Source organism: Sebastes umbrosus, chromosome 14 (assembly GCF_015220745.1).
Source record: "Sebastes umbrosus isolate fSebUmb1 chromosome 14, fSebUmb1.pri, whole genome shotgun sequence".
Lineage (NCBI taxonomy): Eukaryota > Metazoa > Chordata > Actinopteri > Perciformes > Sebastidae > Sebastes > Sebastes umbrosus.
Window position 1 is genome coordinate 21397935 of NC_051282.1, and position 26203 is coordinate 21424137.

General features: G+C 41.1%; 1 protein-coding gene across 1 annotated transcript in view; it reads left to right on the forward strand.

Moving 5' to 3' along the window:
• The first annotated feature begins 2603 nt into the window (after positions 1-2603).
• The window catches only part of mrc2 (mannose receptor, C type 2), a 34991-nt gene continuing 11391 nt past the window's right edge, over positions 2604-26203 (forward strand). Inside the window, exons 1-11 of the mRNA XM_037792282.1 lie at positions 2604-2964; positions 10883-11287; positions 14362-14535; positions 14666-14830; positions 16209-16322; positions 16589-16732; positions 16830-17021; positions 18573-18727; positions 18862-18966; positions 24470-24585; positions 24672-24820. Coding sequence (XP_037648210.1) covers positions 2841-2964; positions 10883-11287; positions 14362-14535; positions 14666-14830; positions 16209-16322; positions 16589-16732; positions 16830-17021; positions 18573-18727; positions 18862-18966; positions 24470-24585; positions 24672-24820 — 1843 coding nt within the window. The 5' untranslated portion in view covers positions 2604-2840. The remainder of the gene's footprint in view (positions 2965-10882; positions 11288-14361; positions 14536-14665; positions 14831-16208; positions 16323-16588; positions 16733-16829; positions 17022-18572; positions 18728-18861; positions 18967-24469; positions 24586-24671; positions 24821-26203) is intronic.

Below are 26203 nucleotides of genomic sequence, written 5' to 3' on the forward strand. Positions count from 1 at the left end.
GTACCGGATGCTGAAAAGCAGCCCCACACCATGATGTTCCCACCTCCAAACTTCACTGTTGGTATGGTGTTTTTAGGGTGATGTGCAGTGCCATTTGTCCTCCAAACATGGTGTGTATTATGGCATCCAAAGAGTTAAATTTTGCTCTCATCTGACCAGACTGTATTCTCCCAGTATTTCACAGGCTTGTCCAAATGTTGTGCAGCAAACTTTAAACGAGCTTCAACATGCTTTTTCTTCAGAAATGGAGTCTTGCGTGGTGAGCGTGCATACAGGTCATGGCGGTTGAGTGCATTACTTATTGATTTCTTTGAAACAATTGTACCTGCTAATTCCAGGTCTTTCTGAAGCTCTCCACAAGTGGTCCTTGGCTCTTGGACAACTCTTCTGATAATTATTTTCACTCCTCTGTCAGAAATCTTGCGAGGAGCACCTGGTCATGGCCAGTTTATGATGAAATTATGTTCTTCCCATACCGGATTATGGCCCCAACAGTGCTTCCTGGAACATTAAGAAGTTTAGAAATGCATCTGTAACCAATGTCATCAGTATGTTTTGCAACGATAAGGTTGCGAAGGTCTTGGGAGAGCTCTTTGCTTTTACCCATCATGAGATGTTTCTTGTGTGACACCTTGGTAATAAGACACCTTTTTATAGGCCATCAGTTGGGACTGAACCAGCTGATATTAATTTGCACTGACAAGGGGCCGGATTGCTTTCTAATTACTGATAGATTGCAGCTGTTGTCTTGGCTTTCCTTGCCTTTTTGCACCTCCCTTTCTTCATGTGTTCAATATTTTTTCCCTGTGTCATTTCACATTATTACACATAACTTCTGAACTTATTTGTTTTGGTTTCTTTGTATGTATGGATTACTTGGGTTGTTACCAACATCTGGTGAAAATATCATGTCAATAGCACCTTTGGAAATATATTTACTGAGAAAAATGGTGACGTGTTCAATACTTATTTTACCCGCTGTATCTCCAGTGTTTTCTGGGTCTCTAATCAGTTGGACAGGCCCCAGAAACCCCCCAAGGAAGGCACCCAGGAGGCATCCTGATCAGATGAACCACCTCAACTGGCTCCTTTTGACACAGAGGAGCAGCGGCTCTGCTCGTACTTCTGAGCTCCTTACTCTTATCTCTAAGGGTGAACCCAGCCACCCTTTGAAGGAAACTCATTTCAGCTCATTCTTTCAGTCACTACCCAAATCTCACGACCATAGATGAGGGTTGGAACAGCTGGTAAATGGAAACGCTTTTCCTTCCAGCTCAGCTCCCCCACTTCACCAAAAACAGTCCGGTACAACGCCTGCATCACTGCTGACGCCTCACTGAGCCGCCTGTCGACCTCGCGCTCCATTTTACCCTCACTCATGAACACGATGACAAGATACTTCAGCTCTTTCTCAGCAGCTCACTCCCAACCGGGAGGGAACAATCCACTGTTTTCCGGCAGTGAACCATGGCCTCAGACTTAGAGGTGCTGACTCTCATCCCGATCTCGACTGCACACCACCCCAGTGCAACCTGAAAGTCACGACCTGATGAAGCCAACAGAACCACATCGTCTGCAAAGAGCAGATCAGCATTTTGTGTTCCCCAAACTACATTCTCATAATATCCTGACTTTTTTCACGTAAACTTATGACTTTATTCTCAATTTATGACTTTTTTTCATGTAAACTTCTGACTTTATTCTCATATGATTTTTTTCTCGTAAACATCTGACTTTATTCTCATATTAGGACTTCTCGTAAACTTCTGACTTTATTCTCATATTAGGACTTCTTGTAAACTTCTGACTATTCTCATATTACAACTTTTTTCCTCGTAAACCTGACTTTATTTTCATATTACGACTTTTTTTCTCAAAAACTTCTGACTTTATTCTCATAATACAACTTTTTTTCTTGTAAACTTATGACTATTCTCATAATATTACTACTGTTTTCTTGTAAACTTCTGACTTTATTCTCATATTACAACTTTTTTTCTTGTAAACTTATGACTATTCTCATAATATTACTACTTTTTTTCTTGTAAACTTCTGACTTTATCTCATAATACAACTTTTTTTCTTATAAACATCTGACTTTATCTCATAATACGAGTTTTTTTTCTCGTAAACTTCTGACTTTATTCTCATAATACAACTTTTTTTCTTGTAAACTTCTGACTTTATTCTCATAATACAACTTTTTTTCTTGTAAACTTATGACTATTCTCATAATATTACTACTGTTTTTCTTGTAAACATCTGACTTTATCTCATAATACAAGTTTTTTTTCTCGTAAACTTCTGACTTTATTCTCAATATTACTACTTTTTTCTCGTAAACTTCTGACTTTATTCTCAATATTACTACTTTTTTCTCATAAACTTCTGACTTTATTCTCATATTACGACTTTTTTTTCGTAAACCTATGACTTTGTTCCCATAACATTATAACTTTATTCTCGAAATCTCATATGTATTTATTTATTGCCTCAGTGTGGCCCTAATAATACTCCCTCCTACCTACTGTACTTGTCTGCTGTTGGAGGTCCTGTAACCGGCGCCTGGAGGTCCCCGGACCTCACGTTGGGAACCCCACACACGTTGTTGACGCTGCTCCATTCATTTCTGTCTCTCTGGTCTGTCTGATCTGAGAGAGGCAGACGGAGCTCTAGCGGTCAAACTCTCCACCAACTCTGCATCCTCCTCCGTCCTCTTGAGAGTCAGACACTGGAGCAGTCGCTGCTCCGCCGTCGCGTGTTTTTCCTGGTTTGGTGTTTTTTTTTGCAGCCTGTGTGTGTGTGTGAGTGTGTGTGTTGTAAGTTAGTTAGTTGTGAGCATGCAAGGCAACGACCACCGAAACAAGGAGTCGAGGAGAACATGGACAAACCGGCAACTTATATTCTACAAATGCACTTTATATTTATTCATCTTTAGTCTGGAACTGAAGAGGAGCGCTACTGGTAAGAAAATCTCAACTTTTGCTGCATTTAATTGATGTAAAAACCGAAAAGAATGGGTCGACTTTTGGTGTATTGTGCATGCTTTTGTTTGGGTAACGACCTGCAGTTAGAAAACGCACCAGAAAGCAGATATAATGTGTCTGCGTATTGTGGATTTGGTGCGTCGGTATGCCACGAACCAAAAGTCCGAGCAGTGAGTGGAACCAGATGTGGAGAGAGGAGGAGGAGGAGGAGGAAGGGGCTGCTGGCTTACTGTCTCTATTGTCATTTAAGTTTATTTAAAGCTGCAAAGCAAACGCACTTTCTTTGTTTTGTTGTTCTATTTTGTGCCGGATGGGGGGTTTTTTTCTCGTTTTTTTCAGTCTGCACTGTAAAACTGACGTGGAATGACGCTTCATTTCGCACCCTGAGGGCAGATGTGACCTTTACATCCTGTTACAGGCTGCAATTAACACATTCAGTCCGGTCACAGCAGCTACTAGACCACAACATGTTATGTTATGGGATGATGATGTGGTGGAGGGTAAACTCACTTCAGCCATCATGGCTTCCAGTAAACATTACATTGGATATTTATAGATTTTTAAAAATGTTTTGTTATTTTTGCTTTTCAACTGCAAATTAGAGTTTAACTTGACTATACAGTGACTTTTTTTGTTTTTGTTTACCTTACAGTGAGATGATGAGGTGGATGCAACAGGGGTTAAGCAGCATGGTTTCTATTTTTGGCACAGAAAAGGATATAAAAAGAGAATATATACATTATATTGGATATTTATACATTTTCTTTTAATTATTATTTTTTGCTTTTCAACTGGAAATCAGAGTTTAACTTGACTATACAGTGACTTTTCTATTTCTATTGTACAGTGAGATGGTGAGGTTGATGCAACAGGGGTTAAGCAGCATGATTTCTATTTTTGGCACAGAAAAGGATATAAAGAGAAAGAATATATATGTCTCTAGCAAGTAACTTAATGGTAAATACTGCACGCTTTGGGCAGACTATAGCTGTCATCTCTGGCCACCTCAACACAAGCAGCTATAGGGCTGCACAATTAATACTTTTTTAAATTGAAATCACAATATGACCTATTGTAATATCAAATTGCAGTATTTGTTAAAATTGCAATATTTGTTAAAGGAAAAAATAAATAAATATTGTGGTGCTGCATCCTGGCCTACACATCATATTCTACAGACTTAAGAAAACATCTTTGTTTCGTAGATCCCCGTAAAAATCACACCATAATCATGTTAATATGTTTTTCAATGAAAATGAGAACAATGATGTGAAAATGATCATTCCCTCGATCGTATCGCAATTGCAATATCAGTCAAAATAATCTAAATCAGATATTTTTTAAAAATCGTGCAGCCCAAAGCAGCTATAAGCATTTTCATTTAATCAATCTGATATTACAAAAAGAGAGTTTAAAGTTGCCACACTGAATTTTCTGGTGTCATCATGCCAGACTCTGCTGATTATACGGCTTCCGAACACGTTAATTGACCTCATTTAGTTTGAGCTTGAAGTTAGATTAAGATACTGAGATTTACACTCTTTATCCCTAAGAATATACAGCTAGGTAAACATCCTAAATAATCTGGAGCTCCTTTTGACGAGGCTTAGCTGCTTAATTTTAAAATGACGTGCACCCATCTGCCATCAAATTCCCCCCGTTGCCAAATTGGTGAATCCTTTTTCAATCACGTTTGGACCAAATGGATGAGAGACGCAGAGGGATATAAGAGGGGGAAATAATCATTGTTGATTTGATATATGAAATGTTGTCGCTTTGGATTTGTTTTGCGAGTTGTTTTTGCAATTCCCGGCAACCAGAGTTGATCGGGGACAGCCCAGCATGTCATCATGAACTTTCTTGCATTGTGTTCACGTCATAGAAAATGACAGTTCTGTGGAAATCAATAGAGAAAAGAGAAAGAGTGGCAGTTATGATCCTAGATTATTTATAGGAAATATTCTTTCCATGATTCATGACTGGCAGAACTGCAATACAACAGAGTTTATTTGGGCATCACAGTTCCAGCCGATTAGACTGCTGTCAGGCTATTAAATAGGTTATCAGTCGCTATAAGCCCCATAGATATGGGTCAATAGGGGCCTACTACACCCACTTGTAGGTTTTATCATCTATTCACATGGTACATCACTTAAAGAAGGTATAAAAGAACATGACAGGGATGGATGGGACACAAAACACAGGGTTTTCACCCAGGAGTCAACGGATGACATCCCGTGTGAAACCAACAATGTGTAGTTTTCTTTGTGTTCGTAATTATTTTAACTCAAAACACTGGGATTTTCCCTAAACTTAACTGTTTTTTGTTTTTTTTTGCCTAAACCTAAAGAAGCCTTTTTGTTTGTGTTCAAAACGTCATGTTTCATGCAGTTAGAACATGTTGCTTTCACTTTTACTACGTAGTAGGCCCCTACTGACCCACATCTATGGTGCGTATAGCGACTGATAACGTCTATTAAATGGCCTGATAACAGTCGTATCGGGTGACAGTTTAGGCTAACATGTTGTGGGATTTCAAAATAAGTGTCCCATTCTTTAGAAGACTGCTTCAGCTCTGTGGTGGCCTCTGGTGCAAAGCTTTAGAGCATTATTCACCTTGTTGACTGCAATCGGCCTATCAGTAAATAAGATGACATTCGCCGATTGCAGTGGCCGATGTTTATCTGTTGTGTTGCATCAATTTTGAATCTTTTTCATGTGAAAGACGGTTATATTAAAGGTTGTTTCATAAAGAAAGAAGGTTATATTAAAGGTTGTTTCATACATTTGTATGATATGATTTGTGCTCAGTGTAATGAAATACTGAATGACTTTAAAACAGTGAGGTGTGTTTCCCTGGCACAAAAAAAGGAATCAATAACAACAACATCAAAAACATCGACTATCAGCCAAATTGTTATTTTAAAACATCGGTATCGGCCCACAATTTTACAATCGGTGCATCCCCAGTTACAAGATGCAAATATACTCCTCTCTCCCAGATAGCTCCTCTCTCTGTCCCTCCTCTCATGCTTCTTGGACGAGGTTAAACCTATCCACAGTTTGGGTTGCTTCAGAGGCCAGGCCACCATAAAACACCAAAGAAACAAACACAGCAGGCTGGAATTTCCTGCTTATTTGTTGGTTGCCATTTTATCACTCTGGCCAATAAAAGGCCTGTTTTTGTAATCTCCTGCATCTGTCAAAATAAAGAGAGGTTACGGGAAAACATCTGCTCTTGCATCAGTCTAGAATCTAGATCTTTAGATATAAGTATATCAAATAAATGAATTGGGGAAAAGAATAGGCGTTTGAGTATCTGGCAGGAGCAATGAGTCACACTCCACCAAACAATGTGAGAAGTTTATTCAACTCATAATGTCTCAAGCCGAGACTCGCTGTTGATTCGTCGCCCACGTTCAAGTATTGTCCTCAAACCTGGTCCAACAGATGACCGAATTGAGGAGGTGGAGGTTCTGGGAATATCGGCCTCTCTTGGCGAGTGTCCTTGGCCGTGAGTTCCAACCTCTCTCTTCAGCAGGAAACTGTCTCCGGCGTTGAAAAAGGGGTGACAGGGCAAAGAAGAGGATGAGATCACAGCAGGAGAGCTGTTGTGGCTTAGCTTTCACAGGGCTCAATGGCTTAAAGTTAATCTGGAATTCTGCACTCTCTCTGATTGCCCGGGAGTTTCCTCACATCAAACATCCAGTTGTGTCCCCTCCAGACGGGAATTAAAACTTCTTTTTGAATTTGCTCCTTGCTGTCTGGAGCTGCAGCTTCAGGTTGTCTAGTGCTTCAAAAGCTTTTTTGCCAGGAACTTCTCATATAGTCCCCACATTAATACTGAGCTTATATTCACATATTGAAGTGGATTCAACTCTCAGTGTAGTGCTGATTTTTACTGGGCTGGTTCTGGTGTGAAAATCTTCCCACAGGCACTGTTGGAGCTGACACTGCGCTCTATTTTTAAAATGGCTTTAATTCCCATTGTGAAAACGATATAAGAGTGATTTATTGGCATGTCTGCCTCGTCTCGTTAACAAGTCAGCGCTGCGTAACTAAATCCTGAACTGAGATTATATAGATCAACATATTATTGTCTGTAGTGGTAGACACCCCACTGTAACTGTAATTGCAGAGTAGAGATGAATTATAGCAGAGGACTGAGGACACGTCTCTCACAGACGGTTTATATGAACTATCCTGAGGGCTTAATGCAAAATACTTATAATTTATAGAGCAGAAACGTGTATGTATCAAACTACTTTGACAATCAATTCATCATTTAAAGCTAGGGTTGGTAATCTTGAGAAACTAGCAAGAGTACACTAGATTTACAAAATGATCCAACCAAACTCTTTTCCAATAAAGTATCTGGCAGCATTAGCTCCAAAAGTCCCTAAATCTAGTGAGAAAGTCAACAACACTGACAGTCCGTTGCTTCAGGCCTCCCTCCAAAGTAACTCCCCAAAAATTATCATTATGAACGTAAACAATGAACATGGCTATTGTTAGTACTCACAGCTGTCAAACTAGCAGCTTGTGGAAGACTCCGGTGACGCGCAATGAATGCACAAGTACACTGCAACAGCATTGTTATGTTAAACTTTTGACTTTACCTTTAACTTCCAGGAAAGAAAACTGAATAATTCTCCCCTCTGGTGTGAACTTGGCTTGTGAATCAAAGGCATAAACTATTATTCATCCGTTTTCATTTATTTTTGGTCCTGCTTGAGTATTTCTTTCTCTTAGTACTCTTCATTTCTCTCTCCTTCTCTCGCTCACTGAAGGTCCTTTCAGACACAACGTGACAACGGCACCGCTGCACTCTGAAACACGTTATTTCCAACGGCTTGTGCATTGCCACGATGGCTTTTCGCTGCATTGAGCAAAGCCCAACTTTGGGTGCTGCACGCTGTGGCGAGCGCAGCTTAAACATGAGCTCAAACTGCACTGTGTCACGAGCATAGACTGCTCTCTTCCACCGGGAAACGACAGTTGGTCTAGCTCTATTGTGGTCCCGTAGGGCTTTTGTACACTGTTCAGTTTCAGAACAATAGTAACAGTAGCAGTAACAGTAACAGTAGGGCGTATTATATAAATCAGGAGAAATACGGGAGAATTGTGACCCCAGGAGGAAACCGGGAGAGGACAATGAAAAACGTGAGGGTCGGCAAGTATGAGGCAGACAGGTAGCCTGTCCAATCATTACATTCGGGCCGAACAAAATGATTGGATGGGTTTATTACAGTCCTGCGACAGCCACAAGTACTGGATTTTTTTCCTTTTTTTTGTCAGAGCATTTGATTTATTGATTGCTGGATCTGAAGAGAATCTCAACAAATATAACAAAAAAATGTTTTTGAAGAAGATTACCAACCCTAACTTTAAATACATTTTTTTAAAGGGCAACATCACCAAAATTAATAATTGCAATATGTTATTTCCATAGTCTAGGAAAATTCAATAAATATGAGTGAACATGAGCTCCTCTCTCTCAAAGCCAGAAACCAGAGAAGTAAGTCTCAAACTTGTGATGTCATAGGGTTTTAAGTCTGGAGCTGCTCCATAGACAATGAATTGGAGACTGATTTTGTGGATCCACAGAATGTTTTTCTTTTTTATACTTAAATGAGCTTTATTCTATTATCACTTGTGGAACAGAAAATGTTCCCATATACTCAGATCATTCCTCTGGGTGCTCTCAGTGTCATCTATAACATATCTCCCCATTCCCTGTCTATGGAGCTGTTCCACACTTTATACCCTGTTACATCACAAGTTTGAGTTTAGCACTCTAGTTTTTGGATTTGGGAGAGAGTTGTTCATGTTTACTCATAATTTTGGACTGTCTCAGACCATATAGGAATAACATGTATGAATTTTGAAAATAGGCATAGTTCCCCTTTAAGCAAAAATTCCCCCCAAAATTTGTTCTATCGTCACAAATGTGAATATTTGCTGTTTTTATTTACCTTCTATGATCGTAAACTAAGTATGTATCAGTTTTGGATTGTTAAACGGACAAGACGAGTAATTTAAATGAGCCAATTTGGGCTTTGGAGAACTGGGATTTTCACTATTTTCTGCCATTTTATAGTCACATTGATTAATTGATTCATGGAGAAAATAATCAACAGAAGTCAGTGAGTTTTTTGTCTTTTAACACTTTCAATGGATCCACCAGGCAGTGATTTTCCACAGATTTTTTTTTCTTTTTTTACATTTGCTTTGGATTATGTTGCATTAATAGGAGTGACTGCAATAACAGCCTCATGGAAAGAGCACCGAAAGCAACTGAGCTGTTTTGCGTTAAAAGTCTAAGCTTTTAAGAGTTTTTGTGTCCCTGTCACACTCTGATTTGAATCTTTCACGATTAAAACAATGAACTGGCAGTGAACAGCTGGGTATTACTGTAAGAGGGTTATAAGAAGAGCATAGTGGTGGTTATATCTGTTTACACCGTACAGAGAACTTCTGCTGAACCACTGTGCTCTTACTGTGTTTGCCACCGACCCAATGAGCTAACACTGTTTCTGAGAAACTCAACCACAGACTGCAAGAGGAGGGGCGTGCCAACCGTCTCCTCCAGATTACAGAGGAGTTTTACGGGGCTCTTGATGGGCCTCTATTGTCTCTGGGTCTATAAAAGCAGCGCTGGAGGGTTGGAGTGTTTGAGTTTAGAGGTAGGAAACGAGGGATTGAGCGGAGCAAAGTATCCACACAGGAGAGTTGTGTTTTTCAACCAAATGCCCAGTGATCTTTTCCCACCTTCCCCACTTCCTGGCCTCTCACAGGAGCCCGCCGAGTAGGAATGCTGAGGGTCTCACTTTTCCTCTGAATCTGAGAGAAGGGATTTATGTGTATTTGAGGATATTTTTTTAATTTATGTTGGCAGGACCTTAATTTAGAGTCACTCCTACACTCCTGACTTGCTTTTCTTTCTACCACCTTCACACCGACTCCCAACCACACAGCATTATATTCACAATCCTAGCTTCTAGCTTCCCAATCGCTAAATCCTTCAAGAAAAATAGAAAAGGAATGAAGGAAAACCACATATATTTTTGGGGAAAGGGTGTTGGGTTTTGTTCCTGAAATTCCAGTCACTGAGGCTGGCGTGCAGCCACCGCTCTGGATGTGTTAAGTTCAACACTTTTCCCTCGTAACTCTCAGTTTTCTGCTAACATTTTAGTTGTTTTTGGTATTTTTTTGTATGGTATACGTGTATGTGAGAAAGCTCTGTAGGTTAGCACCTCGCAGGCAGCTATAGCTCCTCAGAGAATCACACTGATGTAATGCCAATAAAGGCATCAGTGTACAGCTGCGCATTTCACCCCTGAGGATCATTACAGTTTCATCAACTTAATCAAATTCAGACCTGTGAAAACATTCAGTAATTCGGGTCAAACATATCATGATTCTCATGATAAAGACCTTTTATATTTTTAGCTGCTCTCTCCGTAGTCCAACCCAACATAAATAGACACCACAAACTGTAGTGAACAGGGCGAGAGGCAACTCCAGGTCAAACCTCGGGAACGGGGTGAATTCTTGACACCTGGTGAAATACTTCATCCGTGATTGTTAATTTGCTAACATTGGATTAAAAACATGTGCAACCCTTTTCACAGTTTATTGCATGACGTTGCAATTACTTCCTACTGTGAGCTCTTTCATATACAGGATTTAGGGTTATTAAAGGGTTATTATTAATCCCGCTGAAGTGTATTACGCAGGAACATCAGGGGCCACAGCTCAAACTAGTTCTAACTCAGCGCTGCATCCATTAATGGAGATATTGATCCAGCCGCTGACCTGTTCTCTTGCTAACATGGAATCCTGTTTTAATCAGCGTTATCGACTGATGCAATTGTTTTCCTCTCTCTGAACAGCGCCGCTGGACTCTGACGAGTTTGCTTTCTACCATGAGGGCGCACAGGGGTGCCTGGGGGTGCGGGATCACTCCCTCGTCTTGTCGACCTCCTGTGATGGAGACAGCCAGCGCTGGAAGTGGGTGACCCGGGGTCGCCTGTTCAACCTGGGCTCCTCGCTGTGCCTGGGCGTGACCACTGGCAACGTCACCACCAGAGGGGACAGGTCTCCTCTGGGCGTGTACACCTGCAACCGCGAGCCCTTCAAAATACGCTGGACCTGGAACTGTGGCCACGTGTTGGAAAGCCTCAACAATTACCTTCCCTCGCCCTCGTTTTGGAACTCCTCCACGACCCCCGCTCCTTCAAAGCTCAAATGGACGCTGCATGGTAGCGTGCAGGACCTGTGCTCTAAAACATATCGTGGTAAGCATGCTGATTATCAGATTTGCATCAAGTTTACAAGACAACTTCACTTCCAGATTCCCTTTAAAATACATCAATCATTAAAGATGATCTATTATGCTCATTTCCACGTGTATGTATACTTGTATTTTGGGTTTCTACTAGAACATGTTTACATGCGTTAATGTCCAAAAACACTTTATTTTTCTCATATCAGCTGTGCTGCAGCACCTCTTTTCCACCCTCTGTCAGCTGGCCCACTCTGTTGTGATTGGTCATCTGAACCAAACTCTTCGGACTGCGCTCCAGCTCCGCTCTAACTAGCTTTATTTGGGGGTGTGCCATACTAGCCGCTAGGCAGGTATTAGGCATATGTGTTACTCTATGACATCACCACGTTACAGAAGAAAAGGCTGGAATTCACACCAGAGCAGTGGCGGAGTACGGCCTGCGGCAAGCTGCCATGCATTGTTTATGAAAAGCTGCGACAGTTTGATTCTGCGCAAAGTGCTGCCAAACTAAAAGTTGGGAGAAGTTGACGTTTTAGCAGCGAAGTGCAGCCAGAGAGCCCCCGCAGATCCTGACATGTTGACCTATGTTACAAAGAATTTCTTCCTGCTTGAAACACATGAGACCTGTGACCTCCCGGTCACAGAAAAATATAATTATTGTGGTGAGCCGCACTTTGCCTCTGCCTGGGGTGAATTCTGCGTAATAGGTCCTCTTTAATCCTGAGCAACATAGAATATTATATAATAGCTGACAGATACACACACTTTACACAACCTGTTTAGCTAATTAAGTTATTAGTTAAGTTATTTTTGTGATAATTTTTATTGAAATTTGAACAAAAAGAAATGGGAATGGGATTAGAAATGGATTAATCCAAAGGAACAATAAAAATTAAATAAGATGAAAAAATAAAAAAATAAGGCAGTAGAAATGTGTGTTTATTATTTATATACGTTTTACTCAATATGTATCATTCATTATTATTTTTGTACATGTTTCTTTTAATTTTCTAATATTTTTTCTTTATTATTTCAATCATTGCTTTGAATGTATCTTATATTTTATACTTTCACTTACTCATTATTATAATAATAATAATTATTGTTATTATTATTATCATTATTATTATTATGTAGTTAAAGTATATTTGATACAAGGAGAGATTCATTATCAATAATATATCATTACCACATTTTTTTTCTTTAATTATTAATGACTTTATTTTAATTCATTTTCTCGTTTCAATATTTGTTTTAATAAAATCCATAAGTAATAAGAAATGAGATCACAAATAGTGCACCCATTTGAGGAGTCTACAAATCATCCTCTTTAAATGGACTGAAGTCCCTCATTACACAGCTGTAGTGATACAGATGTGATAGAGCGACCCAGTGAGCTGCTCCTTCACTGTATGTTAGACGTACTGTTGTAGAAGCCACAGCTGCATCTGATCAAAAGGATATAACGAAATGTTGCTTTCAGGGCATCTTTGCGGACAAGTGGCCGACTGCCAGTCAGAGAGCCAAGGAAAACACTGCTGGTGTTTGTAAACTCCTGTGAAAACACAGCGTTGTCCCTGCCCTCAAGTATATTTGTATTTATATATAGTTTTCAATCCAGATTAAATCTAACCATGGCGGTCAACAACTAAGCCTCATTTCCGCTGTCAGTATACCGTTCTTACCAATATCAAATGTCACGCCTGTTCATTGACAAACTGCACCGCGAGGTGCAGCCGTGCAGTTAACAGGCTCTGCTCGGCTGCAATTAAAACCAGATCTGCCATAAGACCAGAAAATCTCCCTTTACTTTCTTCTTTATCCTTCCTCTCCTCAGTCTCTTTTTACTGTTTTTGGTGGCAAGGGAATCGGGGCTCGTAGCCTTTTTCGACTTTCAAGTGCCGATCTTCACAAGTTTCTTTGTGAAGTCAACCCGCTGCTGGAGAGGAATGCCTCCGACATTAGTCAGCGGAGGAGCAGCTCCAGCCAGCGGTGGAGCAGAGAGGGAAGTCAGGGAGGGAGCTTCAGAAATCTTTCCTCCCTCGTTTAACATGTCTGCCCTACTTTCCATTGGCCTTACATGTTCTGGTAACACTACAGATCCAGCCTCTCCCCCTCGCTCTGTCTCTGCTGCTCTTTTCTTCACACCGTACTTTACTTCTAGAGACCAGAACAGCAACCTCAGGGTATTTAATCAAACAGTAGAGCTATAGATACAGATCTAGATCATAAGTTAAACCATCCTGGTTCAAAAAAGATCCTTCTATTTAGTCTAAATATTTACACCTAATCCTTTTTTTTTGTGAAATCAAAGCTGCTCTATTATGAAATATAGTTCATAATAACATTTTCCTGTTTGTTTCCTCTTCCTTCTGCTGACCACTATGTGACTTTACTGTTTTGACTGTAACATCATCCTCTGTTTTTCACCATGTGTTTGATTATACAAGTCACTGGGAAAACACGTAAGGTATTTCAGTTCAGCAGAGTTCACAGCCGTAACTTTAGGCAACACAAGCACGGCCCGTCTCTCCCGCCGCATGCAGGGCTTTAAAGGAGACATGTTATGCTTATTTTCAGGTCCATACTTGTATTTTGGGTTTGTCCTAGAACATGTTTACATGCTTTATTTTTCACATACTGGCTGTGCTGCTTCACCTCTTTTCACCCTCTGTCCAAAACATGCCCCGCCCCCCCGAAAAGCCCAGTCTGCTCTGATTGGTCAGCTGGCCCACTCTGTTGTGATTGGTCAACCGAATCAAACTCTTCGGACTCCACTCCAGCTCTGCTCTAACTAGCTTAGTTAGAGGGTGTGCCAAACAATCTGCTAGGCAGATATTTTGCAAATGTGTTACTTGGTGACATCACCACGTTACAGAAGAAAAGGCGGGACTTCAATCAAGGTGTTTCCGGCAGTTCAGGAGCAGTGTTTCTGTAGAGGAGAGTAACTCCCTTTGGCGTGAACTTTGTAACTTTGCAGACCTTTTACATGCACAAAAAACGATATAACACACTAAAGGAAAGGAAAAAAGCGCAAAAGCATAATAGGTCCTCTTTAAAGTCTCTCCTCTCTTTGCTCCCCAGAGATCTACACGATCCAGGGGAACTCTCACGGCCGCCCCTGCTATCTGCCCTTCCTGTATGACGGCCAGTGGTTCCACAACTGCACCAGCATCGGCCGTGAGGACGGTCACTTCTGGTGTGCCACCACCTACGACTACGGCAAAGACGAGCGTTGGGGCTTCTGTCCCGTAAAGAGTGAGTTATCACTTTGCCAGAAACTCAGCGAGCTTCACCACAATTTCCTCTCAGCCAACTGTTTACTATTATATCCTCCTGCTCTCTCCTCCGGTCTAACTGACGTCTTATCCCCCGCTCTCACTGTCAGACAGCGGCTGTGAGACCTTCTGGGATACCGACCCGCTGACAGCCAGCTGTTACCAGTTTAACTTCCAGGCTACGCTGTCATGGAGCGAGGCTCGGATCAGTTGTCAGCAGCAGGGAGCGGACTTGCTAAGCATCACCAAGCTGCACGAGCAGACGTACATCAATGGTAAAGTCAATGTGCACATGTGTATATTTGTGTACAGCACAAGGCATCCACTCATGTTGTAGCTACTTGTTTGAAATATACATTGATATTCAATCTTGTGATGGGCTCATTGCATTGGGTGGAATGTGGTCTCAATAAATATAAAATGCAAGCCTCCTTCATAATAATCCAAGGCACACTGTAGGGTTTTTGCTGAATAAAAAATACATTATTTTACATTGCAATAAGTATTTAAAATTACTTTCATCTGGGTTGTCATACATTGGTATTGTTTTGGGTGGACAAAAAGCTACTGCATTGAAAATAACAGTTTGTCTGAACCTCAGAAATATGCAGCAAGCACAAATTAAACAACGCTGAGCAAACCAACAATCATTGATTTATATCCTGATACACAAAAATTAAGTCTAAGATCATTTAACATTTTAAGATTTCCGGTTTCATTTTTACCTGTAAGGGTGCTATTTCCCTTTTCACCCCTGATCAAATTGGCAGCGAGAATAATAACCTTGATTTCTTAAAGGTACAGTGTGTAGGATTTGGCGACATCTATTGGTGTTGTTGCAGATTGCAACCAACCAAGTAGCCCTCCGCTCACTCCTCCCTTTCCAAGACTGCGGTAACGTGAGCCACCGAGTACCACGGTTTTGCACTCTGCGGCTCACGTGACCGCAGTTTCACAAGCGTGTCGGAGAACTACGGTGAACTTCAGGTGACGTAAAAACAGGAAAGACTCTCTAGAGTCCGTGTTTGGTTTGTCCGTTCTGGGCTGCTGTAGAAACATGGCGGAGCAACATGGCGGACTCCCTATCTAGGTTCATTCTAAGCTAACAAAAACACAACAATCCTTAGTTTCAGGTGATTATACACTAATGAAAACATAGTTATGAATATTATATTCCATTTCTGCTAATAGATCCCCCGAAATGTTACACACTGTTCCTTTAATAATTTTCTAATATTAGTGGTCACCATATTACCAATTACAAGGAGGCATACATGTCAATCAAGCCTTTGTTTCTTAGTTTGTCTGTGACAAACATGAAAAATATCAACTATTAATGGGCTATTTAATGGAATTTGCGTTGCAGCATAGTATTTACTGCTGCACACATTCACTCTCCCAAACAGGGATAATTTGATTTTTTGGGGATGTTGTGACCCTGTTGCTAATATTAGGCCATTATTATATAACAATTCTGTCACCTGACCAATACAGTGTTGACAGTTAAAATCATGGCTAACTGGAGAGGTTGTTGGGCCTAAGAGGAAGCTGAGTGTTTTCTTTTATTATGTCTTCCTTCACAAAAGAGAAAACAGATGGGAGGGGGTGTTGTATTTCATAACATTTGAGGAAGGTGTTTTTCTGCTGTTTTAGGTTTACTGACGGGCTACAGTGCTGCTTTGTGGATTGGCCTCAATGACCTGGACATCAATGGAGGCTGGCAATGGGCCGACTCCTCACCACTGAAATATCTCAACTGGGAGTCAGGTTAGACTGCAAAAACAACTCAACCTTCTCTGGCTTTTTAAAGCTTCAAGTGTCTGTGGTCTTTTTTTTTAAACATCTATTTCCCACAGAATGCTGAATGAGCATGTTTGCTCATTTTTAGCAACAGTTCAAACACACTCTTCCAGTGCATTTGCAATCTTTTACTGCCAAGCACTGGAGTATTTTGGGGTTAAGTGCTTTGAACAAAGGTACTTTGGCATTAGTGATGTTGTTGAAGAGTTTCTTTTCTTACTCTCATCTTCCAGAACAGCCGAACCACGCTGAGGAGGAGAACTGCGCCGTGATAAGAACTGAGTCATCGGGTCGTTGGCAGAACCGCGACTGTACTGTTGCTCTGCCGTACGTCTGTAAGAAGAGGCCCAACGCCACCCTGGACCCGTTCACTACTGGTCAGTGTAGAGGCATTCATACAGCAGTTACAATCCGGCCACTGTGCCAGAGTGCCGAGTCCAGAGTTTGATGGATTTTATCTTTCTGCTCCCACAGACTCGTGGGCAGATGATGAGAAATATGAGTGTGATGTGGGCTGGCAGGCCTTCCAGGCCGGCTGCTACAAGCTGACCTCAGAGAAGATCGACTGGGATACGGCTCAGAAAACCTGTCAGAGGATGGAGGCCAACCTGGTCAGCATCCACACCCTGCCTGAGCTAGAGTTCATCATACGCAACCTCAAGAAAGGTGAGTCGTCCATTTTTTGTACTAGATCTTTTCTTCTGAGCTGCATCTTTCTGAACTTGCAATAAAAAAACATTTAACCATTTTTCCAGCATATTCCTTTTGAGATTTATAATGTCCTTTACAAGGGAGTCCTGGCCAGGAAGTACAAATAACAGACTTAAAACAAAACAGCAGAAAGTTAAAAACAACATAAAACATTTCATATAAAATAAACTAGTAACAGACGTAAAACAAACAGTGAATTGCATCAACCAATGAATTATAAGTGTTGCTCAGGAACAGGACAAGAACATTCAATGTACAAATAGTCCTTAATAAAATATTGCATGCTTATAAAGTAATCCAATTTAAATGACTTTGTAGCTTTTACCAGGATGAGGGTGCAAAACCTTTTAAGAGCACTTTCACCAAAGACAGAGTGGGTTCGACGAATGACGTACATAATCTGTCCAAACCCACACCATCTCTGGTGAAAGAGATTTTGCACCCTCATTTTGTCATTTTAAACTGGATTATTGCTTTGCTATTGGGAGCCAGACAGGAGAAGTGAAGGATTTTGATATTTTTCTGTATAAATATAGAAGAAACGCTCAACTAAGGAAAAAAAAGACAGGAGTGCGTGAAACTAATGTTGTAGTTGAATGGGTTCACAGAGAGTTCACACACTCACATCTATCCCAACGCTCTTTAAAAGCTATTCTTCAGTTTCTATTGTAAGCGCAGGTCAGCACCGATGTGGAGATATCTTCTGCAACAAAAACAAGTAAATATTTCTGTTAAAAGAAGTAAAATAGTTTCCAGCAGTTTTCCTACATTTCATGCCCACATCATCTCCAGAGCAAACTCAAACGTAGTGGAAACTAGGCAGTTCACCCGTTTCCCTGAGCTGAAAAACAGCACATGAAGACAGGAATCCAATTTTTAGGTCATGAAAATGCTCCAGTGTAGTTATTGAACCTCATGGAAAAGTTAGTCAGTTTCATATTACAGTCATAATCCTATTTCTGTGTTTCCTAATAGTCTTCCTTACCTGTCTGTCTGTCTGTCTGTCTGTGTCCTCTGTCCAGTGGTGGAACAGAACTAATTGCATTTACTCAAGTACTTAAATACAATTTTGAGTATTTGTTATATATTTGTACAAATTTCTTATATTCTCATTTTCTTATTTTTTAATTTTAATACATATATTTCTTTACATATATTGTGTTTATATTATAGTACATAATTTACATGTTACATACTCGTTTATTTCTATTTTCTTACATTTCTTTATGTTTATACAAGAGCAACTGTATGACAGTATTTCTGATTCTGATTCTGAGGTACTTGTACTTTACTTGTATATTTTATGCTACTTTATACTTTCAGAGTGAAATATTTACTCCACTAACACATTGATGCATCAATACTAATGCTAATACTTTTGTATTTTTACTTAGGTAACATCAAATGCAGGGCTTTTACTTGAAACAGAGTATTTTTACTTTGTAGTATTGCTACTTTTACTCAAGTAAAAGATCTGAATACTTCTTCCACCTATGCCTCTGTCAGAGATTGACCAGCTATGGATCGGGCTCCATGACACTGATATGCAAATGGACTTCCAGTGGACGGACCACACGCCCGTCATCTTCACCTACTGGCACCCGTTTGAACCCAACAACTTCCGCAACACTCAAGAGGATTGCGTCTCCATCTGGGGAGCTGTGAGTGACCCTCTTCACCCCTCACACTGACCCCCAAAAGTTAATGGACTCTCACTGTTGGCGTGTCTCCTCAGTTTGTATACATTTAACAGCTGTGCTCTCTCTCTCTGTTTGTGTCCTGCTTACATGTGCAGGAGGGCCGCTGGGATGACAGCCCCTGTAATCTGACTCTGGCCTCCATCTGTAAGAAACCGGGAACAAAGAGTGACGGGAAGCCACAGCACCAAGACTGCAAACAAGTACTACTTTTTATCTCTCATTTTGACATGTACTGTTTATGCTTTACATTACTGATTTTTCAGTTCTGGATTAGATACAATTTTTTGTGTGTTTTGTCTTCCTGTATCTCTCAGTTTTATTCCACAAAGACTCATTCAGATCTCCTGCAGCATTTCTGTGCTTTTATTCCAGCTGTTGACAGTCTGTTGTGTTGCTGGGGGCGTAATTATTATTCTAAGTGTTTCAGCCGTTCCTTCACCTTTGACCTCTTCCCCCAGAACTCTCCTTCATCTCTCACCCCTCCACATGGTCTACTAGTTTGTGATTTAAACCACTCCATTATGACTGCGAGCAAACTGAAAGCTTGACGCACACACACATTCTTCCCTTAGCTTACACTGGCCCAATAAAACAAAACAAAATACATCCTATTTTTAAGGTATTCAAATTGTGAGATGTTGTTTGTGTCTCAAACAGTGCTTGAAGTGGGCCGGTAGTCACCGGTATGCAGTACCAGTACTTCTACATTTTTACTCTTTGGCGTACCGTGACTTTTTCTTGCACACCGACACTTCTCACAAGCTGCCGGTACTCTTCTCCCCCCTATCCATATCCGGTTTTCCGTGAGATTCATAACGGTGCAGCGTATTTGCGCCGCGCCTAATAAGCCGTATGAACATAAAAACTATGTGGGGAGTATCTGGACGAGCCGACGGACGGCACGGGGGAGGGGGGTGAGAACAAGGGTGCTGTAATTTACCGATACAGTATTCACGTCCTTTTTGTAAAATAAGTAGTGAACTGTTCGTCAGAACTTTTTTTATTTATGAACAAATATTTTTTCTGAATCTGCTCTTTTAGGGCAAACATTTCAAGAAGAATGAAATGTTCAGACCAAAGCTGTGATAAATACTAAAATAATAATTTAACTAGTAATAATAATGGTTCAAAATGATGTCAAATTGCAGTTTTAAGTCAAAAACCTTTACATTTTCTTGGGGGAGGACCCCCAAACCCAATATCACCTAGTATCTTTTATTCACTGTTGAAATTCATAATGTGTATCTTTATAGTATGTAGGAGCATCCTGACTGGGACACTGCTCCTAAAACCTGAATGATACCCGACTATAGGCTACAAATAAAACAGGAAAGCACTTTAACTATTAACACTAAACACACCACCGTAAGCCTATAATGTTCCAGTTGGAATATTATTGGAGTATTATAGGCCTACTATAGAAGATGCACAGCCCAAGTATTATAATAATATAGAAATAAAACCACAACTGATTATGACTGACACAGTATAACAAGTTTAAAGAAATAATGAATAAATAGGAATAAGTCACAAGAGATCACCGATACCGGCCAAAACACACGCCAACATGTGAATAAGAGTACTGGCAGTTGTTTTTTTCCACTTCAAGCTTTAGTCTTCATTCAACAAGTGTGTTCATTACACACAACAGAAATGCACTATCACACCCTCTACTTGCACCTACATGGTGAACTAAATCCCATCTGGAGAATCCATCTACATCTGTGTCTGATTTCAGCCCATAATTCCCTCCATATGAGGCCTCTCATACCTGACTTGTCCCTACCTGACCATTGCTGCTGATGGTCACCGTCCACATCAACAGTTTTCCCAGTAATGTGTGACATGCAGGGGATAATCATAGTGAGAAAAGAAGAGTGTGTTTGTGTGTCTTTGTGCCCTTCAGCAGTGTTATATTTCTGCTAAGCATTGATTTATGATGTAAATGATCTGAAGTCGAGAGTCGTGCTGTTTCTCAGCTGCTACATTCAACAGAGATCTTTGCATGGATGGATGGACCATTTGTTTTGGTGTAATGGATCTTTACCCCTCTCTCCCTGGGGAGCGAGGCATCATGGGTGGTAATGTGAAGAGGGTCATTTGGCATGGCACAGGCTGCACGGCCCTGTGGCGGATCAGTTCACTTCACACAACATGTGAAACAACAATGACAGAAAACCTGATGACCGCTTCAGCAACATCACACCACACGATCCCCCAAAACCATATGATACACCCCATCCAACGCCGGGCTCATTACTCTGAACATGTAATGGATTGCTCATCACTGTGCTGTCATTTTACTGGAGCAGTCACTCGTTACACTAGTGTTGCTTTATACTTCCACAGATAGTGATTTTATTATGAGGATAACTCAACCTCTTCATGTGTGAATAAACGGAGAGATGAGACAACACTGATCTCTAATGTCAGAGGCGGCCCGGGGCGTCAGCAGCTGCTCAAGGCCCCTCAGACACCAGGGGGCCACTACAATAATTGAGCTTTTTCGGTTGTGTTCATTTTTTGTGATTATTTAAGTGTTTAAAGCAATATTATGTTCCTGCAATGGAGGAGGCTGCAGTTTTAGGACTACGTTTCTTAATTTTTTCCCACCCAAATATCACTTTATGTCCGCTGCAACGTGATCTCACAGAAATAGCCCACGTTAAATGACCAAGACCTCTTAACACCGCATTATGTGACGCCACCACGGAAACAATTTAGGTTTAGGCGACAAAACTACTTTGTTGGTGGTTGATGGTTTGGGTTAAATTAAGTAACGGTACGTTTGTTATGTAACTTAACCTTAATAAACTGCCTCCCTGATTGTTCAGCGGAAGACAACAGAACCGCTAACGGTCCCAACAACTCCTGAGAGAGAAACTAGAAACACAGAATAGAAATAACATGTTATTGACATTTGACTGGCTGATAACATGTATTGTGGGGGTAAACAGGCAGTCAGCACATTTAAATTATTTAAATCAAGATCTTTTTATTGGGGTTCTGCAGGATAAAGCAAAAGTGCAGCGCTATTTGGTAACCAAAGAGGAATGACAGGAATGAGTACAAATTATTAGCAGCTGGCACCAATGCCAACAAATAAACAATGCAAAACAAAGGATGTATATAATCTATGTATATCAACAATAAAACAATCCCTCCCCAGTCACTGCCAGCACGCCATAAGGAAAGCTAACTGTCACGCCAAGGACTTGCGATGAATGATTGAATACTGTGTGATGTAGTCAAACTGCACTTAGTAATCAAGTACTTACAGTATCTGGAGTGTATTTAAAACGGGCCCCGTGCTTTCAGGAATTTCCCATGTGAATATTGAAGCGAGTATCTGATTTTCTCAAGCTTTAAGCAAGACATGATGTCCGCCAACCATCGTGTGTGAGTGGGAGTTAAACTATTACGATTATTTAAAACAATGAGTATTAAACAAGCATTTACACTGAAGACTGGAGGCATCGCAAAAACACTATGATCCTAGACATGCGGTCCTGAAACTTCTGCTTCCTCTATTGCAGGAACATGCGACTTGTAAAGACACTAAAGACACAGTCCCTGATTTTGTCCTAAAGCTCCCCAGATTTCTTCCAACATTGGAATTATTGCTTTGCTGCAACACGTTTTAATCCCAACTCTGACGCTTTATCAGACCCCTCGGCGTCACATGTCGGTCGCAGCAAACACGTGCTTAATGTTGTGAATTAAACAAAAACACTTCCTTAGGTTTAGGCAACAAATCCACTTAATTATGTTTAGGAAAAACAACATGGTTGGGCTTAAAATGACTACATTCGTAAAGTGAAAATGACACGGAACATTGTGAAGATGGGACACGAAGTGAAACGCATTTGATGAAAGCCGTGTGTTTATTGGGCCCATCCACCTCCCCTCCCGCCCGCCCTGTTTCTCTTTCACTCTTTAAACCACGTCACCACAGCTCTTTCTCTGAGAGTTTACTGTTGCCGTGGATGGGATTACAATGTAGTTAATGGAAAGTCTGATGCGTCTCTTACAGTCGCTAAAGGGTGCCTTGTGCGTCGGTATCACACACAGACGGCCGTGACGTAGCCCCGGTATTTGACGCCCTGGGAATGAGAACAGGCTGGCATTACGGAGCTCTATAGCGAGTTTCAACTCATAGCGTTGATTTCAGGCACAGCAAGCAGATGTTTTCAGCCAAAAAGCTTGAAAGAAAAAACACTGTACACCACCTGCTCAGCACCAAACAGGAGACAGACACAGTTAGAGACTAGCTGGTGAACAAAGTGGAGCATTTAGCACCTAAAGAGCCAGATATTTCCCTCAGGAGTCAGTAGAGACCAAAAACAGTATTGTATTCATGCACTTTCCATAAGAAAGTCATGCTGTTTTACTACTTAGGGCGCTCCAAGAAATGTGATTGAGGACTTGAATATAATGTTTGGATGGTTCAGCTTCTGTGTTATTTATGGGGAGATAACAAAGAAGTTAAAAGTTAATATATAATGGACATATGGGTGAAATCAGGTAGTGTTTCATTACATTCCTACATTGATTCTTGTTGAAATATGTTTCATCACTGTTTCATGTTATTAGGAACATGCTATAAGTCAACACAGATGACTGTAAGACATGGGAAAGGAAGGAGTGTTAAGGAGACGTGAGTTTCATCAGATCAGGCCTCTCCAGCAGCTGTAATCTTTGAGGTTTTTGTCTCGATGCCAAACGCGGTTGTGCAAAAAGCCTGAGGTCAGGCTTATCCACAGAGAGCTGTATAGGAACTGTCTCCCACTATCATTCTCCTGTAAAACCTCACCCCCGGTGACCTTCTGCATGTTGGCTGCGCTCTGCATCTGTACACGTCCACGACTACAGTAGGCCTCCGCGAGCTGTCGGGAGGGATCGAGGCCAGGGAACAGTTATTTCTGCATGCCTAGATGTGCTCTTTTTATTCTGCGTTTGGGATACAGTAGACTGGTGTAAGTGGACGCTCTTCTGTTTTGATGTTAAAATGGCATTCAGATTATTTTCTGAGACAACATTTATGTTTTTTTTACCTCTGCAGAATAGGACATGTTTTAGGTAGATGCTTGTCTGTCTGTCTGGGAGTTGTTTTCTTGCTTCCTTGGTCTTTCACAATAGCCACTCTACCCCTCAAAAGTTATGTTGATTCTTCATTTTCCTTTAACTGTTCCAATTTGTTGTTGCCATAGTTCCTAAACGTGGCCTAATAAGGCAGTGCTTCTGAAAAATTATCATTTTAAATGCCCAACTCACTCAACATTTTTCACTATCGTTCCATTTACAAATCACTAATATTGCTTGGATTTTGACTGTATCCAAATTTCTGTATGATTTTCTGCCTCCATGTGTATTTTGATGCACATCCAGATCCAGATTTTGAATGATTGAATTAGGAAAATTAAAGTGTTGCACATCCTTTATAGATGTTTGTCTCTTTGAATGGTTTATTTTTATGTATTTATTTTCCATATCATGCTAATCTTCTCTCCTCTCCTCTTCTCTTCTCTCCTCTCCTCTCCTCTCCTCTCCTCTCCTCTCCTCTCCTCTCCTCTCCCCTCTCCTCTCCTCTCCTCTCCTCTCCTCTCCTCTCCTCTCGTCTCCTCTCGTCTCGTCTCGTCTCGTCTCGTCTCCTCTCCTCTCCTCTCCTCTCCTCTCCTCTCCTCTCCTCTCCTCTCCTCTCAGGGATGGAAGTGGCACAGTCCAGCTTGTTACTGGGTGGGAGAAGATCTGTTTACCTTTGATGAGGCCAGGAAGTCCTGTGAGGATCAAGGAGCCGCTCTGGTAACCATCACCAACAGGTACGAACAGCAACAACACACACACATAGACATCACAGCGCGTTTAGTCATCGGCCGCCCTTCTAAAAGTCTGTAACTCTTCAAAGGTTCGAGCAGGCCTTCGCCAACAGCCTGGTGTTCGGTCGCTCAGGTGACTCCTTCTGGATCGGCCTCCATGACCAGGGCAGCCCCGGCTCTTTCCACTGGCTCAGCGGGGATGAAGTGTCCTACACCAACTGGAACCGCGACCAGCCAGGTAGGTCACATACGTCATGTTTGAATGAGCGAGCGAGTGATGATCTGATGCTGTATTACAGGATGCAGAATGACCAGATTGGGGTTGGTACAATAGCTTCACCTACACCCACTGCCTTTTCATTTCTTTATTCCTGTTGCTGTGATGAGTTCACTTCTAGAGCTGGATATTTTCAACATGAGGTTGATTCTGAACCAGAGCCAATTTATGGATTTAATCTACAAAGGAGAAACTGGATTGGTCCCAGGTGCCTTTTTTTTGGCCAAAACGGATATTCAGAACTACATCCTGATATCCTGAGAAGTCTTTGATTAGCTGACAATCTGTGAAGATTATCAGCAGCAATCAAAACCAGCCAGCGGGGATATATGTTCTGATGTATCAAAGTTGGACCAGTTTGTTGAGGAAATTGTAAACTGTGTTTAGTTTTCCAATCACAGACATTATATATAGATGGTCCACACGTCTCCACTTCCTCCCACTGTACAAAAGTGTAGCCAAAATACCCCAGATACCGGATCTGCCATCTTGAGATTTTGACGTCATTTGGAGCAAGAGTCTGCGCTCTCCCCCTTTTAATAGCATCGAATAACTAATTAAAACCAAAACTTATCAGAAAAATAAACACTTGAACTTTCATCAGCGTGATAAGAACTACCTAAAGTGACAGAAACCATCTTTGGGAAAAATGTATTTGACGTGCACTTTGACTGTTAGTTTGGCCCATGTCTCATCCGCTGACATGGAGGAGACGGGGTTTATGACCTATACTGCAGCCAGCCACCAGGGGGCAATCCAGATGTTTTGGCTTCACTTTTGGGGAGCTGTCATGTCATCCATCTTTATATACAGTTTATACTTTCCAATGTATACTCATTGTAGCACCACAGGAATGAGGCAGCAAACGGGAGAATACTCCTTGTTTCAGGCTTTTATGGATTTTGGATTCCCCATCATTTCTAAACCAGACCTGGAGACGCAAAAAAAACAGTTGTGGGCGAGTCCTCTGGCTTTAGAGTCACTGACAGAGCCAAATATATGAACTGTCTGACCTGCACAGATGAGAGCTGCACTTTGCTCTAGTAGACGTGGCTGATTAAAGATTAAACATCTCTGATTTTTTTATTATTATTATTTTCACTTTATCTGTAGATTTTTGTCACATGACAACATTTCTAGTTTGATAAAACCTGGTAAAACACACACATCCAGAGTCCGATAGGATGGGTGCTGGAACAAAAAAATATAGCAGAATGAAACACATAGATCTGCACACCAAATAGCTTCTGTTTGTTTTTATTATGCATTAACGTTTTGAGCACCAGATTCTTCCTCAGACTTCAGAAGACGAGAAGTCTTCAAACAGGAGTTATTCAGTGTAAG